Here is a 21,445-nt window from a genome sequence, read left to right as displayed (position 1 = left end):
GCCGGTCTTGACTACAGCAGAGACTGAGAAGAGACAGATAGACATGGTTAGGGATGGGGAGGTGGCAATGAGAAAAAAAAAATAACCATGTGGAGTGGAAGAAAGAAGTGTCGTGTGTACGCTAAATAGGTGTTTAAATTCAAATATCGCATATACAGCTGTGACGCATTACTGTCAACGTGTTAAAGGAATATTCCGGGATTCAGTGCAAGGTAGGCTCGAGCAACAGTACTTGTGGCACAACACTGAATGCTGCCAATTAATCCACCTTTTCTTTAGTTAGACACTTACAATGGAAATGAATAAAGCCAATCTGTAAACATTAAAAAACACAATCCTTTTAATAGTACAGCTACAAGAGGCAAACAATTTAACATAATTGTTCAACCATTTAAGGATGAAAACAAATGATTAGATCAGATTTAGATTCAACTTAAATCTGATCTAATCATTTGTTTTCATCCTTAAATGGTTGAACAATTATGTATGTCAAAAATGTATGGCTTATATAAGATAAAACGTAATTTTTTACAGAAAAAATATATGTACACTGCCTTGGGATTGTTTATTATTATTATTTTTTTTTATTAATAGAAAAAAAGTTATTACATTTAAAAATTTTTTTTTTTTTTTTGTATTTCTGATAAATATGACAAATGCAGCCTTGGTGAGAATAAAGACTTAGTACCTGAAATCTTACTGACCCCAACATTTTGAATAGTAGCAAGAGTGCTTTGATAAAATTCTAAACTTTACATTTATGCTTTTAAATTCTTAAAAAATAGACCCACTGTAAAATGCCTCACAATAGCCTTGATTATCAACATTATCCCTTCAATGCTGAAAACTGAACCTAGTATAACACAAAATGTGCATAAACTTAAAAAAAAACTTTAGAAAGCAGAAAACGTACTCGGTTACTAACGTAACCTCGGTTCCCTGAAATACGGGAACGAGTACTGCGTCGAAGACGCATATGGGAAAAACCCCTTTTTTCTCCTGAACTGAAGCCTTATTCAATCACGCAGTGAAACTGCACAGCCATTGGATCGTGCAGTGCTATTAAAACAAACCAATGGCTTGGCAGCGGTGCTGCACGAACCTATGGCAGCGAAGCCCGCCAAAGCCCGCCAATATGGGCGGGGCATCTGGCTATATATTGCCCGCTTCGCCACAGGAATTCAGGTTACTTCGACTGAAGCGACGACTGAGTTGTGCAGCCTTTTTAGCATGGCAAGGAACGCAGTACTCGTTCCCGTATTTCAGGGAACCGAGGTTACGTTAGTAACCGAGTACGTTCCCTTTCAATACTTCACTCGTACTGCGTCGAAGACGCATATGGGAACCCAGTTCAATCACGCCATGCTAAGAAGGGAGGACGACCAACGCAATCAAACTTGATTTGTTAAACCAAGATATGATAATAGCAACTAGGGGCAGAATAAGCTCAACGAGGTTACGTCTGGCCTAGCCTGATCATCCCGTGTTCGTATCGCCTCAGTAGCCAAGGGACCGAGTGCATACGAGTAGAGTTTGAGCCTTGGGCAAGAATGGCCAAGAGCATGCAAATGAGGAACAAGAAGGTGACCTTCACACAGAAAGTACCCTAGCATGAAGCGCCGGGACGTCTAGATTGTAAAATCTAGCAAATGTGGACGGCGAGCTCCAGCCAGCCGCCTCACAAATTTCTGCGATAGTCACACCATTAGACCATGCCCAAGACAAGGATACTGCTCTCGTCGAATGGGCTCTTACTCCAATTGGGCTCTGCAGGCCCAAAGAAGAGTAGGCTAGCTGGATTGCATCAACAATCCACCTTGAAAGTCTTTGCTTAGAGACCGGTAGCCCTCTGGTGCGGTTTCCAAAGCATATGAAGAGCTGTTCTGATCGTCTTATTGGCGCAGAACGCTCTATGTAGACTTTTAGAGCCCTCACTGGGCAAAGTAGATTCAGCCCTGGATCCTCCTCTGTGTTTTGTAACGCAGAGAGGGTGACCACTTGTGCTCTAAAAGGTGTGGAGAGCACCTTTGGCACATAGCCATGCCTCGGTTTCAGGACGACCCTCGAGTCGTTAGGCCCGAATTCTAGGCAATTAGGGCTTATCGAAAGTGCTTGCAAATCACCCACACGCTTAACAGACGCTAGTGCCAATAGCAGAGCGGTCTTTAGCGACAGGGCTTTAAGGCCTATGGACTGTAGCGGTTCAAAGGGGGCCCCCTTCAGGGCTCTCAGCACCGTGGGCAGGTCCCAAGAAGGGACGGTGGGAGGGCAAGGCGGATGAAGCCGTCTGGCACCTCTCATAAATCGGACGACTAAGTCGTTTCTGCCCACCGACTGGCCTGCTATAAGGGCGTGTGATGCCGCTATAGTTGCTACATAGACCTTGAGCGTGGAGGGGGATCGTCCCTTCTCCAAGAGCTCTTGCAAAAATGACAGTATCACTGATACGTCACAAGAGGTCGGGCTTTCACCATGGTCTGAACACCATGTGGAGAACACAGACCATTTGGAGGCATAGAGGCGTCGTGTAGACGGAGCTCTAGCCTGTGAAATTGTGTCTAGCACACGCTCAGGGAGTCCCGCGGACTCCCGTCGAGCGACCAAAGGTGCAGAGACCACTTCTCTGGGTATGGATGCCAAATCGTCCCATCCGCCTGAGAAAGGAGGTCCCGTCTCAGGGGAACGGGCCATGGGGCTGCAGTCAGCATCTGCGACAGGTCGGCTATCCAGTGCTGATTTTCCCAGAATGGGGCTACAAGCAGAACCCTGCATCTCTGGTCCCTGACCCGCCTGATTACTTGGGGAATCAGAGGGACCGGAGGAAAAGCATAAAGAAGACGGTTGGGCCAGTCCTGGGACAACGCGTCCTTGATCTTGGAAAAATATATTGGGCAATGAGAGTTGTCTTTTGAGGCAAAGAGGTCTATTTCCGCTCTGCCAAAGACCTCCCATATCTTCTGAACCGTCTGCGGGTGGAGTCTCCACTCTTCTGAGGAGACTCCGCTTCTTGACAGCATATCCGCGCCCTTGTTCAGCTTGCCCGGAAGATGCACTGCTCTCAGGGACCCCAAATTGCTTTGGGCCCATTCCAGCAGTCGCGACGTCAGTCTGAAGAGATGCGTCGATGACAGCCCACCTTGGTGATTTATATAAGAGACCACCGTCATGCTGTCCGATCTGACCAGCACGTGGTGACTCTTTAGGTCTGACAGGAAGCTCTGGCAGGCTCGTTGAACTGCAATCATCTCGAGGCAGTTGATGTGAAGCCTGCTCTCCTCTTTCGACCATTGGCCGAAAGCGGGTTTCCCTTCGCACAGCGCGCCCCAACCCTTGTTGGACGCGTCTGTGGAGATCACTTTCCTTCTGCAAACCATACCAAGTGGAGCACCCCGTTCCATCCATTGCATGTCCCTCCAAGGGGTCAGGGCCGAAATACAGTCCTGACTCACCTTGATATTCAAGCGTCCGTGACGCCATGCATGAGGTGGAACACGTGGTTTCAGCCAATATTGGAGGGGGCGCATACGAAGCAGCCCGAGCTCCAGCACCGGCGATGCCGCCGCCATAAGACCCAGCAGCTTCTGGAATGTCTTTAGGGGTCGAGAAGCACCTATTTTGAAAGAGGCCGCAAGTCGCTGTAGAGCCGCAGCGCGCTCCTTCACCATTGTTGCCCTCATCGTCACTGAGTCTAACACTGTTCCCAGAAACGATATCTGTCGGCTGGGGGACAGTGAGCTCTTGACAAAGTTCACCCTGAGCCCCAGGCATTCCAGATGGCTGAGGAGCACAGTTCTGTAACCCAATGCCTCCCCCTCTGACTGAGCTAGAACTAGCCAGTCGTCGAGGTAATTGAGAATGCGGATGCCCTTCTGCCTGAGAGGGGAGAGAGCCGCATCCATGCACTTTGTGAACGTGCGAGGCGCCAGAGACAGCCCAAAGGGGAGGACCTTGTATTGGTAAGCCACGCCCTCGAAGGCAAATCTCAAAAACGGCCTGTGACGGGGGGCTATCTGGATGTGAAAGTAAGCGTCTTTCAGATCCAGCGAAAAGAACCAATCCCCTGAGTGTATTTGCGAGAGGATTTGTTTCAATGTGATCATTCTGAAGCGCCGTCTCATGAGGGCACGGTTCAGATGTCTTAAATCGAGGATGGGGCGCAGCCCACCATCCTTCTTGGGAACCAGGAAGTAACGGCTGTAAAACCCTGAGTCGCGGTGTGCTGGGGGAACGATTTCTATAGCTCCCTTCACCAGCAGATTTTTCACTTCGGCACGAAGAACGTGAGCGTTCTCGTTGTGCACTGAAGTGGTGACCGCCCCGTGAAAGCGTGGTGGCCGTCGTGCGAACTGAAGGGAATAGCCGTGTTTTATTACTCCCATGACCCAATCTGATACCCCGGGAATGGCTTGCCATTGTGAGGCCCGGATGGACAGAGGTTGTATTAACTCGAGAGATTGACCGCCGTGGGGGGACATAGCACTCGTGAGTGTTGTGTGAGGAAAACTGCTCTTTTTGTGAAGGAGTGTGTTTTTTATTTTTTGCACTATAACAGCGCTTTGCTGTCTGGGCGCTAACAAGGGCACATTGTTTGCAGCAGGAACAACTTCGTCGACATCTGGACGGCAGAACACACGGGGCAGTTTGGGGGGTGGTCCGGCTGTGGCGAGACTTAGCCCCCTCCTCTTTCTTTCCTGTTGATCAGGATGACGGCGGCGGCGCAGGGTCCAGCACTATCTTGGGCCGGGGTCCCATGCGCTTGGGATACTGATACCGTCTGGTGGCCGAGCGAGAACGGTGTCGAGGCTCGGGTTTCACCGGCTGGGCTGCGGTGGTAGCAGCTGGCGCTTGCTTAGGAGGCTGACGAATCGGCACCTGTTTGGGGCGACTGGCAGCAGATGAAGCGCGCTTCGGCAGGAAGTGTCGCATTGCCTGGGACGACTTCTGCGCCTCTGTGAAACGCTCGGCGAATCCCTCTATCGCCGGGCCAAAGAGGCCGCTGGGGGAGATCGGTGCGTCTAGGAACTGGGCTCTGTCAGCATCCTTGATCTCCGTAAGGTTGAGCCACAAGTGGCGCTCCAAGACGACCAGGTTAGCCATCGAGCGCCCAATGGCCTGGGCGGTGCTCTTGGTAGCACGCAGCGCCAAGTCTGTTGCACTTCTCAGCTCCCTGAGCGTGGTGACATCTGGGCCAGACTCGTCGGTGGCGGCGAGAAGTTTGGCCTGGAAGACTTGAAGCACCGCCATAGAGTGGAGCGCCGCGGCTGCTTGCCCTGCCGATGAGTAGGCACGCCCGGCGAGCGCCGACGTCGTACGGCAGGGTTTGGATGGATGGTTGGCCTTGGCTTTCCATCCAATAGCTGCTGGCGGGCAGAGATGCACGGCCACAGACTCGTCCAGCGGCGGCAGCCGTTCGTATCCTCTTTCATCAGCGCCGTCAATTGAGGTGAGGGCGGATGAAGATGAAGTACGCAGGCGCGCTGAGTAGGGGGCGCGCCACGATTTAGTGAGCTCGTCGTGGACCTCCGGGAAGAACGGAGCAGTTCGCTGACGAGGGGCTTGCTGGCGCCCCGGCAAAAACCATTCATCCAGACGGCTACGGGCTGGTTCCTCTGGAGGAGACCAATCCAGACCCAGCTCATCCACTGCCCTGGAGAGAACGCGGATAAGCTCGGCGTCCATCCCGAGTTTCGAGCGGTTTGGTTCAGATGACATCGAGGGGGCGGGGTCCGGCGAGCCCGACAGCTCCTCAGCATCTGAAGCGGCTAGAGACATGCTGTCCTCTAGCAGTTCCTCCTCAGTCCCTCCAAACAAAACCAGATCACTCGCGGCAGCAGAGGGACACTGGTCTGGCTGTACAAAGAGGACTGGGGAATCCCCTCTGGGCGGAGAAAACGAGGCACGCGGGGGCTGAGCCGGCGTGAGCTCGCTTTCATCCTGCTGCTTTAATCCTCTGCCCCGCCTTTTCTTCCTCGCCGGCTCGCGGGATGAAGAAAAAGGGAGGGCGCGAGGAGCGAGATCGCTCTCTGAAAAGAAAGCGATTCGCGAGCGCAGAGAGGCGATATTCATGTTCTCGCAATGAGAACATGAATTCCCCGCGAGTGCTGTGTCAGCGTGGGGTTTCCCCAAGCACGCGACACACTCGCTGTGCCCGTCATCAGCGTGCAGAGGGGCTCTGCACGAGCTGCAATGACGAGACGGCATTTGCAACAACGCCGTAGAAAAAGGCTCTTTTAGAGAAATTTGCTCTTTCAATATATCTCACCGGATGGCCGCAGGGAAGCGATGAATCTGCGGTGGGGACCGGCAGTCGCGTTCCAGTGCGAGGCGTGTCAACGGCGAGCAGTTCAGCGGAGATCAGCGAAGCGATGTGACGTCGTCGCTGAAGGAGAAATAATCTGAATTCCTGTGGCGAAGCGGGCAATATATAGCCAGATGCCCCGCCCATATTGGCGGGCTTTGGCGGGCTTCGCTGCCATAGGTTCGTGCAGCACCGCTGCCAAGCCATTGGTTTGTTTTAATAGCACTGCACGATCCAATGGCTGTGCAGTTTCACTGCGTGATTGAATAAGGCTTCAGTTCAGGAGAAAAAAGGGGTTTTTCCCATATGCGTCTTCGACGCAGTACGAGTGAAGTATTGAAAGGGAACCAAGCAAACAAACAAACACAAAAGTGAAAAAGCCACTTTTAAGTATTCTTCTCATATGTACCAAAGACTCCACTTATGCCAAGGTCCATACACCCAATAAAAAGAGCCTCTCTCAACAAACTAGGTATGGCTGAGAGAAAAGAGAATGTTTTGAACTAGTACAGCAAAGAAATAACAAAAGAAATGAAGGGGCGGCATTATAAATTCAGCTCCAACTTTACAATGTGAGAGATATACTCCGGGTGACCCAGCACCAAGATTTCAGGGCTTATAGAGGCTTAATGGGAAAGGTGGTCGGGGCTGTTGTATGGTGTGTGCCCTTTTGCTACCCTCGGAGATCTGGCCATGAGCAGTGTGCAAACTACACATTCTTTGATAAAACAGCATCCAATTTACCCAGCCATTCTCCCCTCGCTCGCAAAGGAGCTGAAGTACTTTGCGTGTCTGCTAAGGAAATGAAACTACCTCAACAGAGCTAATTAACTCGTCTTGGAGGAGCAAAAGAGAGGAGACTCCAGTTGGTGCACCTCAAAAGTCATTCAGTTGAGTTGATCTGGGGGAGCATGATGAGAAGAGGCTGTCTGAGTGAGGATAGTGGTGTCTGAGCTGCAAGTGATTAAGAGAAACATAAATAAAGCATAAAAAGGAGAATGAATGAATACACCATTAAAAATGTAAATGCATTATAGCAATGCTCAAATATCATGTAGGATAAATTAGACACAAGTTAAAAAACGAAAACTAAACTTAAGCACTTTGTAAGCTCCTCTTAATGAGAACATCTGCTAAATTGCGTACAGTACATATAAATTATTTGTCATACATGCCTCCACTGTATATGCTGGCCCATGCAGAGAATTTAGATCTGAATAGGTGAATAACACCTACAGTATGTGGGCATGAATTGATCTGTGCAGCATATCTGAACTGATACGCAGATAACTAACTACACTCCAGCCTAAGTTTTCTAAGCATCACAGGGTCTTCAGAGATTTATAAAGATCCACCCAATGGATCTAGAAGACCCTGGAGGACTCAACCTTCCCATAATTCTCACCACTAGAGGATAACCGTGGTGCAAAGCCAGTGGCGCCCCAGCGTGCATTGCAGCAAAGCACAGAAACATCAATACCGATGCACACTCTCAACACAGGGGCTTGTGGGGAACATCACACCATCTGCAGACATCTAATGCAGACACACTCACACATGCCACAGCTCTGATGTTTCTCTCTTAATTCCACTCAAAGCAGACACAGCGACGTGATGTTTCTGATTAGTTGTAGTTTTACAACTTCTACATATTTGGTGCGTAATCAAACCTGAGAGTTCAGTTTTTGAATTAAAATCTTATTTGTTTTTACATTTAAAAAAAATCAATCATTAATCATATCAGCACAATCAACAAGTTTCTTCCAAATATTTATAAAAATGTGACTGATCAAATTTGGGTATTAGCTTTTAATCTAAATATATAGAATTGATCAGAATCTACAAACTGAAAGTGAAGATAAAACAATTCAATATATCATCAAATTATCAAGGTATTTAAAAAATACATTTAAAGTTTTTACTACTAGTAGTAATTATTACTACTACTACTTCTAATAACTGTATTTGATTAACATATACTACTATACGTTTAAAAACCTAAGAAACATACATTTTGAGTGACTTCAGAGCTAAAGATCATATCAGACATGATTATACAACTAAATAGAGATATATAAAGTGTTTAGTAAAATGGTTAATCATCAGCTCTGGAAAAAAAAGAAGCTTAGAGTAAAGTGACAAATTTCTATTGTGTGCCCAATTATGGAGGAAGATAAATATGGAGTTGGCTAAATAGATGCTGATATGGTGGCCTAATAAATAACAATACAATGCATCATTAACACTAGGGCACAGTGAAGGAGAGGGCTTTGGTGAATTAGCTGCATGAACTAAATAATGCAGTGCAAAAATTCAAAGAAACTTTTTTTTGTTGATTGTGCTGATGCGATATAAAGCCCATGAAAATAATTACGCCTTTGATTAAATCACCAGCACAGACCACAACTACTTTAGGCTATAGAATTACTACAAAATTCACTTGAGTGCTGAAGTCATTGTGTTTTTGGAATCCGCAGGTTTTATTTCAGAAACTCGATCCCTGGAATTGATTAGCCTCAAAACATGAATAATGTGATGATCCAAACAATGACATGATAAATCTGCCTTTCTTTCCTAACTGTTCCAGAATCCATAACTAATGCAGCAATTATGCACACTTCATTTTCATGCATACAAAAAAAATTCCTTCAATTTAGGATGCGCAAGATTGAAGGGATGACAAGACAGAGAAAAATGTTGGCACCTTACTATTGTAATCAGTAATGTAGTGGAGCTGATAAAACAATATTTTTTTATGAAAACCAGAGCACTTCACATAACACAGAAAACCCATGGAGAGCGTTTCCATTTAGTATTAACATGAAAATGCTATGTTAACTTTACATCAATGCAGAGCAACGGTAGTCTGGGGAAAACACTCCCCTTGTTGTGTGTGTGTGTGTGTGTGTGTGTGTATATACAGTATAAAGAAGTTTAAATATGTGCGTGTTGCACCACTGTGCTATGATGCTGTCAGATCACATATATATTTCCTATAATAACCAGCTTTTAATCTCAGGAGTATTTAAACTTTGCTTTGATTAGTCGTCAGTGCTGATGAGATGTCAATTTCACCAGTCAAGACCTTTTTTTCTTAACACATGCATGCACAATGCACAATGCACTCTCATTTCTGGCGGGACTCTGATGAGTAAAACTAATTTTGTGCAAGGTGATATAAAAGGATCCCTTGAATTCAAAACAAAACACATTTCTTTTCAAGCACAATCTCATCTGAGCGACCGGCTCATTAATCGGATCTTATCAGATGTGTTTAAGAGTAGAAACAGGCTAACTACAATACCGTTAGCAAAACAATTACCTATTGATACGCAGTATTGATACAAACGGCTATACAGATTCATCCTCATTGTGACTGTCATTAATTTCCACTAACTGTTTCAAGACAAACCAGAAAGAAAACTAGACCAACATCTGTTTTAGTGCAATGGACATCAGCTGATCCATATTCCCTGGGGTTTCGCTTCCATTTCCAACCCATTTTGTCATCGCTATTGATAAGCGAGTGTATACTGAGTTACGCTCATATTGAGAGTTTGAGTGAGTCTTATGTGTGCGCGCAAAATATTTGATCGTCGTTAGCAGGGGTTGGTGTCACTCAGCAGGAAGTCTTCAGGGGGGGGGGGGGGGGGGGGGCAGGAAAAAAAGACACAGCTTCAACCACTCCCTACATTTCTTCGACTCTCCTTTCTGCTCACACTAGCCCACCCGTCCAATTATATCTCATTGTGGCTGAGCATTCATATCCCTCTCTCATTCATGGATTTCATTTCCCCACACCTTCCTCTTCCTCTCTTTAATGTTTCCATCCTTGTTATTCCACCTACCTCTTCTCTGGCTGTTTTCAAAGCTGGCTTGATTCCTCTCTATAGCACTAGACATGCGAGAGACCACCTGCAGCAGAGCAGGTGAAGCTTTTGTGCTGACAATTCAACATGTGAAATACACACAAAAATTTTTTTTCCCTATACGTGTGCGTGTGTGTATTTTGGAGTTATACTTGCAAAATGACTTCGACCACTGCTAGAAATGACTAAAAACTCACTGGAGAATAAGCTTCTAATATTCAGCTCCATGGCTCAGGAGAAAATCATACAATAGCGAGAATTGTTTAACTATCCTGAGCATGGGTAAAGATTTTCAGTCCTCTAGGGAAGGAGAGATGCTTGCACAAGCAGATTTACTGCTCCGTATTGACTCAAGACTTGAGAACCAGCCTCTGCCGCAATAAAAGGAGAGGGAGGGAATCTTATCCAGCCAAATTTAAATTAAATGTTGATAGAGGTCACGTTTGATAAAAAAAAAAAGAAGAAGAAGAAGAAGAAGAAGACTGTAATGGAGAATTGGTTTCATATCTTAAAGGATTTTTTCCTTTTTTTTTTTTTTTTATACGCTCACTTGACATCACTGTCTGACAATTCTTTTTTATTTTCAATACCAGACTGTATCAAACGACAGTGGCTTGTTGTTTAAATGAGGTTACAGATCAAGCTACTGAATTGGAAACACGTTCTGCCCTCTTCAATGGTTTTGTTCTGCAATTCCACACAGTGTGAGAAAAAATATTGTTTGCTGAAAAATAACCTGCGTGATGCTACGGCTCAAACTTTTTCTATTAAATAGAAAACAAAAGCTGTGAGCATCCCTAGTTAATTCCTAATCCAGTGAAAACAGACAGTAATGCAGCTAAACAGCATTCAGCAGCGCTAGTTCATGCAGTCAGTGGCCGAAACACACACACAAATATACACAGATGCATTACACACTAATTTACTTCACAGTAAATTATGTGAAAATCTTGAACATTCTACATTGTTTTCACCTCAAAAAAGAATTGTTCTCTCACATGCTTGTAGACATTAAAATGTCTTTAATTGAATTGTATGAGTGACGTATGATTTAGGATGTCTGTCTAATTGCATACACATATTAAATTACAACTTTTGTAAAAAAAAAAAAAATACATTACACTTTTAATAACTGTTAAATGAGTAAGTTTACTTTTTGTAAAACACACTTTGCTTTCACCATATTGTTTCTGAAGCACACAAAGATTTTCCTTAACTATTTTTATTGAGATGAGACACAGGTGTGGAATCCGACACGAAACAAATCTTATTACAATTCACTATCTACAAGATGTGACGTGCCGTGTGTCGCTACCATTTCAGCAGGTGAATAAAAGCAAACAATAGCAAAAGGAATAACGAATGGGATCCTGTAGAATCCCTGAGGGTGTGATAACTCTTTTTGAATCTGTCTGTATTATTTGGAAGCGAGTCATACTAAATTTGATAGATGGGAACAAGACTGCGTTTCAAATTTTTTTTTTACTCTCACAGCAACCGAATTAAAAAAAGAAAGAAAAAAAAATAATAATCTGAAATCGCTGTATCAAAATGGCAATACTGAAATTGAAACAAACCCCAGCTAGTGCCTCAGATGCAACGAGCCCAATATGACAGATATTTGAGAGATGTTTCTCACAGCTAATCAATTACGGGTGTACACAAAAACAAGCTCTGACATCTTGTCAATGACATCTGTTCAAAATCAGATGAGGAATTATGAGGACGCTCAAACACGCAAGCATTTACAGGATGAATTCTTAAATACACCTTATTTGTATGCTCAGACACACATGTACACACACAGTGAACGGCGCTGGGACAGCAGAGGCCCGGACAGCTGGTGTTGGGTGTGTGTTTGCTGGGACAGTGACTGTTAAGGTGATGAGTGAGGAGCGATTTGGTAGCAGCATGAGGCAGGCTATCTCTCAACAGCCTTATCATTCTTTATATCTGAGCAATAATACACCGTCTAGAGGAAAGCAGCAGCCTGCCATCACACACGCCGCCCATAGTAAAGCACACACGCGGCCAAAAACAATCACTTCAGTTCCTCATATGCCACACAATTTCCAAGCACCTTCAGAAAAGTTAGCCAATCCCCATTTACTAGAACGGACTAATTCAGTGACATCTGTCTACATTCGGCCAGTGGGTAGCTCACAAAAAGCAGAGACAGATTCACACAACTTCTGAAACATAGAGTTTTCAATACAATTAAACAACAAGGACATCAATACAGCTGTTTCAGTTATATTACAGTCCTAGGTTTTTGAAAAATTTAAAAGTAATTAGTAAATTCTTGAATGAAAAAACACAATTTGAATAGAGTAAGTGATGTGTGATTGATTCACTGATTGACTCATTGGGGTGTTTATATATATATATATATATATATATATATATATATATATATATATATATATATATATATATAAACATAAAAATAAAAGAATAAAAATAGTCTTGTTTTATAAAAGATATGTAAAGAAATTAATTGCACGTACAGACACTTACTGCATATAAAATTAATATAAAGATACAAGCAAACAAGTTTGCATAGTGTAATAGTATAAAAGCAAAAACTCATAGCATGAATGAAAAGATGGGAACAGACAAGGATGACCCCTGCTGAGGGCTATGAGGGAGGAGGCATATGAGAAGGAGGGGGTGAACACAATGCTAGCACGTGTCACCTGCAAGTAGCAGAAGAAGAAGAAGAGGAAGGAAGAGCGAGCGCAAGACGGACGCATTGGGATTGCCTTACCTCGGGTAGGTAGAGGAACGCAGGGGGACACTGGAGAGAGTGAGTTAGCATCCCTGAGCCGGAGAGCAGAAGACAGCCTGTGTTGGCCATTGAGCACAGCATGTGGTAGCGGGACGTTTTGCGCATTAAGCTGGGAGATCCTCTCTCTCTATCTCTCCCTCTCTCTCTGAAACCCTCACTCTGCCTCTATTCCTTTTTCTTCTTTGTTTTGTGCAGAAGTCTTTTTGATTATTTTTTCTGGTTCTCTTTTTTGCTGTTCTTTCTCTGGACTGTTCTTTTTCTCAACTGTTGTAGAGGTGGGCTGAACGCGGGCGTGTGAGTCGTCTGAATGGTCCTGGGCCCTCTGTCATCAAGGCTCGGCTGCGCACTTTCACTTACACTCTTACACACGCACACACACATACGGAAGCCAATGTGAGCCCTCGGAGAGAAAAGGGGAGGTTCTGCCAGAGCGAGGGAGAGCAGGAGGAGGAGGAGGAAGGGAAGAGATGCTGAGAGGGAGGAGGCAGGAGTTCCCGGGGGTATTCAAAGATCAAACAGACTCACTATAGAAAATGAAGGGAATGTATAATGACATCACAATAGCTAATCTCGGCTATTAATTGCAGTTCTCCGCAACCACGTGTGAGACAGCTCGCAAGACATTTGATTTGCTTTTGATTATCTTTTCATTAATTATTCACTTTAATCATCAGACTGTCTGGTAAAGGAATAAAAGAAATGACACCTGGATATTAAAATTTTTTAAATTAGTAACAATTCTAAATTAACCATTACTTAATAATTGAAGGTGATCAAAGGTGATGGCCACCGATGCCAAAGTCTTGTTCCAAGGTTGGGGAGAGTGAGACAGCCCTAGGCTGGACTGGGATATGTGTTGGGATCATTTAGGGTCTTTGGGGGGTTGATCTATTTCCCTTTGGATGCAGACACACCAGATGTGCCCCCATTATGGGGGAGCAAACCCCCACCGATGCACTGCACAACAGCCGCAAAAACACAACCACGCAACCCATCCACAATGTCCTTTGGTGGACCTTTATTTCTTTTAATAGGGTCTTTTTTAGTTTGGAAGAAAACATAGAGTGTTTGGAATGATGTACAACAGAGGGGTAAAAAACATTTCGCCTTTTCATCGAAAGGAGGAAGAGACGAGCACAGCTTTAATTCACTTTTGATTATTGTTTTGATTTTAACATAAAAAACTTCCATTGAATCCTGATTTATTGATCTCTCAGGTAAGAGTTTTAATGTGTGGTTTGTACAGCAAGTCTGCTTTATGGTTTTCTTAGTAATTAAATTGTAAATTATGGTCCAAGCACTGTAAATTTCTGTTGAAAGTTAAACTTTTCAGAGCACAAATAACTGAATATAATTTAACATATAATCAATTTACTGAATGCTATGATGACTAAAACAGAAAATAAAGGAGTTTAGTATATAGTGTAAAATTATAACAACAACAACAAATAATAATAACAATAATAAAAACATTAATAATTTTCATAACTAAACATCAAATTTAAATTTAATCACTTTTTCAAACCAATGTGCCAGCTTCATCCCTCTCCATAAAATAAACCATTACAATGACACATTTTTTTCTGTTCAATTTATGTCCACCTAACAGTTCAAATAATTAGCAAATATATATATTAGTGGTGGGCATAGATTAATTTTTTTTCATCTAGATTAATCTCACTGTGATCTTGAAATTAATCTAGATTAATCTAGATTAAAATGGCTCATTCGAATTCTGCAGAAGGCATTCAGAATATGTGTGTTAACCAAATAAAATTGACAAACAGTAAGTCTTTGAGAAGTGTTTATCAAGCTAGGTGGTGCATTAGAAAAGTGGCTCATCTCCTGTTTCTAAAATACATCACAAAGTGTTTGAAAAAGCTGTAAACTAATTCCACATTGCACAAGGTGCAAACAACTTTATGCCTGTTTCACACATACTCCGTCTGCAGTGTGTATGCGTTGCATATTTTTTTACGTACCCATGTTAACGGATTCCAGTTGCGTTCCAGGAGTGTTGCATCTGCAGCAGTGCAGCGATCGTTTACGTACCGAGTTGCGAACTGCAAACGCGTCCTGTGTGAAAGCACATCAAGTCTGTGCTGCACCACATACATGTTGCGTTACGCACACGGACTGCATACGCTCTGCAGATGGAGTATGTCAAAATTATATCTGGTTTCTGAATAATTTATAGTTTGACTGTTAAAACTACAAAGTAATTCAGACAAGAGCAGCCAGTAGCTAAATTAGACGCGGTCACTTTAAGAGACGACGAACGCATCCAATATAATACACATCCCATTATTTTGCTCAACTGTTTACTTTCACTTAAGAAATAACTGACAGTTTTTTCGAGCATAATTTCCAAGGTGGATATTTTGACATATTTTGTATGTATTTGTCGGCACAAGAGCAAAAATAAGCAAATTCGATGTTCAAGTGTTTTGAGACGCCTTTCTCTGCGCGAGCCCTGAACACCAGAACACCGCGAGTGCTGAATTGGACTCTTTCACATCTTTTTGTTTATTTAAACTGCGATTTGTATTTGTTCGTTTAGGTGCAGGAAGGACTTCGAGGAGAACTTTGTGGAAGAAAGCTCGGTTCAGTGTCGCTGTCCGTGATACGCGTCTCTCTCTCTCCTTCCGCACCGAGCACAGCGCGGGAGTAAACAGCTACTCTGTTCAGCTTTTCCGCATCTTGTTTTTGGATGCTTTAATGTTTAAATCGACAAGCGGTAAGGCTTAAAAACACGTGAAAAAGATGAGCTTTCGTGACGATGCGCAGCAGCGGCCCGTCAACTGTCCTGAGCATCTTTTTAGGCTGGCCTCACCCAGTCGGTTATATAAAATATCAAGGTGAAAGTCATCATAGCTTGCTTCGTATAGACCCAGCTCCCAACCCAACTTTGAGAATAGATTAATTCATTAGATATTTTTTTATCGCCCGAAAAGGGTCTCCCGTTAACGCAGCACGTTAACGCGGATAACGACCCACCGGTAATATATATATATATATACATAATGTCTTAAATACCTCATACTTTATAATATATATATATATATATATATATTATAAAGTATGAGGTATTTAAGACATTATGTTTTATATTATTTTTTGAAACCAATTTCTGACAAATCTTCAATCTTTACAAAAGATAGAATTTTATCAATTGAGTTAAATGGTGAATAAAAATGCCTGTCCGATCTGAAAAAAAAAAAAATGTGCTTGAAGTTTATCTATATCCTGGTGTTTAAGCAAACTTGAACGAATCATCATTTGATTGTATAGTTTCACCAACATTTTGCAAATTTAAGGTTCAGAAACAAATCTTTGCGGCTCCTTTTCATTCTGCTCTTTGTCTTTGTGTGCTGTCACTACTCTGTTAGCAGTGCTAATAGAAACTGATGAGACATTAGCTTTAATGAGCTGAGCAAGCTAAAGAAATAAAGATGAGTTCAATAGACAGTCATTTTCACTAAAGCTAACTCTGACCATAATACCAGTGGACAACCGCAAACACTCATTAGTATTAAAGGTCTCTATATCCATTTCTTGTCCACACTCATAATGGTCAAGTACTATAGAGCATTAAAGGAGATATTGCAGTCTAATACAGCATTACAATAAGAGTAACTCACAGCAATGTATAAAACTCAAATAAAACCTTCTTGACAGAAACTAAACTGTTGCTCACCTTGAGAAATTATGATTTATTTATTTACATGCTGCATGACTGAAAAATACATTGCAATATTCTCAAACAAAGTACACTGCTGAATTGATATCCACACATGATGGATACACATACTCAAGAAAACTGAAGTAAAACTTGAATATGTTATAGAGTGGATTTTTCACACTGTCGTTTTACAAGCTCCATTTGTAGCTATATAGACACTCAATCAGCGGGGACAACTGTAAGATCCCTGTTGGCACAGAAACATCAGTGCGGATGAGCATAATGACATAAGATTTCAGACTGTATCAGTCAAACCACACACCACTACTTCAAAGCCATTCAGGTGCTGTGACTACCCTAAAACACACCGTCCACCAATTATAACAAATCACTTGTAATCAAAGAAAGTAGATTGTGGATGTGAGCCATGATGGATTATGCATTCCAATTTTCTTTCCTCTTACTTATGAATCCATACATCCCACAGGAAATAAAAATATACAAATTACAACTCTTTAAAGGGATATTTTAAAAACAAAAATTCGTCATCTACTCACCCTCAAAACCTACAGTATATATTCCAGACAACATTGGACCACAGTAACTAAATAAATACAAATCTTTTTCACTTTTGGTTGAACTAACCCTTTCATTTTTTGAACAAAATCAATTTTCTACAATGTCTCAATGAGCCAAAATTCAAAAGTCTGCAACAAAAGTCATTGATTTCAACATAAAACATTTCTCATCAATGAAATCTAAGACACATTTTCAAACATTTCTCATGGAATTCATCCAAGAACAAATGATCTGAGATGTTCTACTATACATACTGTACTCTCACAACTCTGACGACAATTGTCTCATTTGCTTCTGATTTTATTTGTTTTCATAAAAAACATCCAAAACAAAGCTGACATTCAAATCAAACATAACCAAGATTTCCAAGTCTCCTGATTTATAAAAGAGTAACCCCCACCCCCACCCCACAGATGCATATTGGTGGATATACTCAGATAAAATCATCATAATCAATTATTTAGCATACATATAGGACGATCAATGGCGCAGTTGGTCATATCCTTGCAATTTTCATGTTCTCCTGTGCAAATGAGAACAGAGGAATTTTATCATGTCTGTCATGTCATTTATCTTCTCTGTAAAGATGCCTCTTCGAAGTTCACCGGGAAGTCTGAGATTTTTCAGACTTTTTTTCCCCAAATCATCCTTATGAGAACTTAAATGCCCTGTGACATTGAGAACTTCAAAGCGGCACTGCTGTAACTTCAAAGATGGTTTGAACTCTTTTTTTCCCAGCCTCCCCATGACAGGGAACGTCTTGTTTATTGACACAATGCAAAAAGCCCAGCACGAAAGATGGGATTGGGAGGGTGTGGAGTAGCATCGGGGCAAAAAGGTGGTACTGCGTAAAGGGTCGAGGGATGGGGGGAATGAGAGTGGGAGGTGGAAGAGCATGTCTGATGCATTCAAAACACAAACGGTCTTGAAAAGCTATCAAGTTCCAGTGAGTTGCGGACACACATAAAACAAATGCATGCAAAAATGGTTGTCTATTGGAAAGTGACTTTCCCATGAGTCGTCCCTGGCTGGTACTGCCGCCGTTTGAAACGGGGAATCAAAGGGGTTGGATCCTGACAGGGGGCTGCCACATTAGGCATTCTTCTACCCTCGTCCCCTAAGGTGCTTATCCTTTGCAAAGTGGAACAATAGCAAAGATGAAAGTCAAATGTGTCTCCTCAGTCTTGAGGTGATTGCACAGCTTACATTTATTACAAAATGCTGTCTGGTTTTAACACAGATTACAGTGTGTCCACGTTCAAATGTGTAATCACCAATCAATAACCCCCCTCTGATACAACAAATGGGCCCTATGTCATCCATGGAAGCTGTAATTGAATAAATAAAAATAGAAAAACACACACTGTAAAAAATATCTGTAAACAAGGCACAGTGCAATTTTTTCATTTGAAGGATTTTTTTTTAAAACAGGTCTTTTACCTGTATTTTGAGTTTTGCACTTTACTGAATTGCGTTTAAGGTTAACAGAAATTAAAATTAATAATGTCCAGGCAGAAAACCGGTACAGTTTAAAAAATATATATATTTATAATTATTTAAACTTATTGAAATCATAATAATAAGGTTGAAAGTTAAAGGTTCTTTAAGGATCCATAGATGCCACATTTATTTTAAAGTGTAAAATAAGGATTTGATATGGCGATAAATGGCAATTTAAAAAAAGGTTGAGTTTCCACCATATCTGGTCGGTATTGAGAAGTAAAAATTAAATTTTATACAAAATGCGATACCCGCTGAGTTATTAGGTCATGTTTTCTCCCATTTTTTTCAAACCGTGACAAACGGTAATCTCCTTTCTCTGCAAAATTCTATATACCAATCACAGCGCATCATTCCACCAACTCTAGACAGTAATGACGGTGCTTTGAATACATCCAGCATCTTAGTTTTCCTCATCTACTTTGCACTTTGTGATCAACAAACAAAGCGCATGTGATTGTCATGCGCATCTGGTCATCTGGCCGATTCCGTGATTAATAGTATCGGTAAATCTCCATGATATGCTTTCAGATAGAGCGGCATTTAATACACAAAGCTGTAGATCTCCGAAAAACTACACAATATTGCATTCATTAGAGGAATCGACTTCGATTATGAACGCGATATTGCATTTCAATATGAAAAATAACTTTCATATTGATTCAATGGATTTATTGCATTTTTAAATGAATAATTCAATTTTAATTAAATAAAATTATAAATTTATGTATTTAAAAAAAGATCTAATATAGCATTTTGGGGAAAAAATTTAATGTTAATTGAAAATCTAAATCTGGATTTGAATTTTAATTTTTATTATAACCTAAAGAGGATATGTGAAAGTTTGTGACACTAAAAAAAAATGGTTTTCATCTTGCCACTTTCTTGGTAAAGAAAAACATTTTTAAATCAAATTAATCTAAATGAATTTATAGCATTTTGGAACCAAACTCTTCATATATTTGGGCAAGTCCCCTGTTAGACAGATAGATAGATAGATAGATAGATAGATAGATAGATAGATAGATAGATAGATAGATAGATAGATAGATAGATAGATAGATAGATAGATAGATAGATAGATAGATAGATAGATTCACAGAAAACGAGTCAAACCTCCCATTACTAGTAAGAAACACAGAATCCTGTTAATTTATGTTTGTGTATAGGTTTAAAACTGGTTTAAAACCAGCAAAACATCACAGTTCTGCCATTTTTCCTTCTCTTACCTCACTGAGTATCAATAGCAGCCATTTCACATGAAGGTCATGAACATTGCATAAGGCAATGGTTGTCCAACCATATTACCTGCAACAATCAAAACAAAGCTGAAAATCTTGCAGGGTGATGCACTAATCTACCGTTTCACTGCAACATGAAAAAGCACTGTGTATTGCACTAGGGGAAGTTTCATCATATAAAACAAACCATTATATAGCTGTTGCTTATAACTACCTGAGGCTCGCTAGTCAAGACTGCTGGGTACTTATTGTCTCACATCATGCTGAACAGCAGTGGGGGTCGACAATGAATAAACCTCTGGCATGATGATTGAGAGCATGTGCTTATTTTTTCATTTCACTGCAAGAAATTGAATTTGACTTCACACTGCGCCATATTGCATTAGCTCAAAGGGTAACTTGTGATTACCCAGAGTAAAATGGGTTTATTAGGGCATAATTGAAAATATAATTTTAAGTAAATTAGCTCACTATTGTGCGAGTGTATTTTGAAGTGATTAAAGCTGAGAGGTTGTGCGATGAGTCGAAATGAAGGAGCTAATTATTGATTTGGGAATCCTGGACTGCATTTGGCACTTCCGATGTGAACCTGGGAAGCAGGAAAAAAAAAAAAAAAAAAAGGAAAAAATAATGACAGGTTTTTACATTCAGCCAACCACAGAAACCGGTTTTATTGTAATGCCATCTGCTCTACTATAGGAAAGGTCGAACCTCAGAGAGTGTCTACATTTTAAATACCATAGAATGACCATAGAATGAGCTAGAACATTTACCGTGTCCCTCAGGCATTAATCTCAATGTAAAGGTGTGAACTTTCCAGGTTTAAGTCTCCAGCACTACCAGAATAGAATTAGGTGACAATAGAGCACCCAACGGACAGGGCAGTAAGGGAGAGCCAACCCAGGGTGAATTACTCTAATATCTCTACATAATATCATTTCCCAAAATGCTCTCTGTCAACCCCTCACCTGAAATATTGGTGTGGCTTGCTGTTGGCGATGGGGCTGCGAAATCTAAGAGTAGCACCTATAAACGGAGTCCATGGCACGCGGCACTATTTCTCATCTCTCTCTTTCCCTCACTCTCTCTCTCTCTCTCTCTCTTCCACATTGCCTTACAGGCCCAGGGGCCTACCGACCCTTTTAATGTTGAGCAAATCTGTTCAAAGTTCATCCATCATTCGGGCAGAGCACTGAGACAGCGCTCCATCGGCCTCTTCTGCTGCTCCATCATACTCTCCATCACACAGTCTTTTCTTTTCTCCTTGCCCTCAAAAAAAAAAAAAACTTCAGAGACTCTGCATGCCTTTGAGGTGAGGAGAGAGAACGGCGAACAGCACAGCATATGTGTGCGTACAATATCTTAACACCAAGAGTCTAAAGTGACTACACTACCTCGGGATTTGTTTTAAAGACGTACAGTAGTCTTCTGACGTCATGTGGAAATGCAGTTCACCAAGGCAATCTGGCTTGTTCTGGTTTACTTCTC

At 42.0% G+C, this 21,445-nt stretch overlaps 1 protein-coding gene across 5 annotated transcripts in view; it reads right to left on the bottom strand.

Moving 5' to 3' along the window:
- Positions 1–21,445, bottom strand: part of LOC128025396 (RNA binding protein fox-1 homolog 3-like) — a 388,629-nt gene that overhangs the window by 99,909 nt on the left and 267,275 nt on the right. The window contains exon 1 of one of the 5 annotated variants that reach the window (XM_052611729.1): positions 12,935–13,287. The exons of the other annotated variants lie outside the window; for them this stretch is intronic. Coding sequence (XP_052467689.1) covers positions 12,935–13,060 — 126 coding nt within the window. The 5' untranslated portion in view covers positions 13,061–13,287. Of the gene's footprint in view, positions 1–12,934; positions 13,288–21,445 lie in introns of those variants that run through there. 5 annotated transcript variants of the gene reach the window in all.

The sequence above is a fragment of the Carassius gibelio genome, chromosome A12 (assembly GCF_023724105.1).
Source record: "Carassius gibelio isolate Cgi1373 ecotype wild population from Czech Republic chromosome A12, carGib1.2-hapl.c, whole genome shotgun sequence".
Lineage (NCBI taxonomy): Eukaryota > Metazoa > Chordata > Actinopteri > Cypriniformes > Cyprinidae > Carassius > Carassius gibelio.
This window is presented reverse-complemented; position numbering and strand designations above follow the sequence as displayed.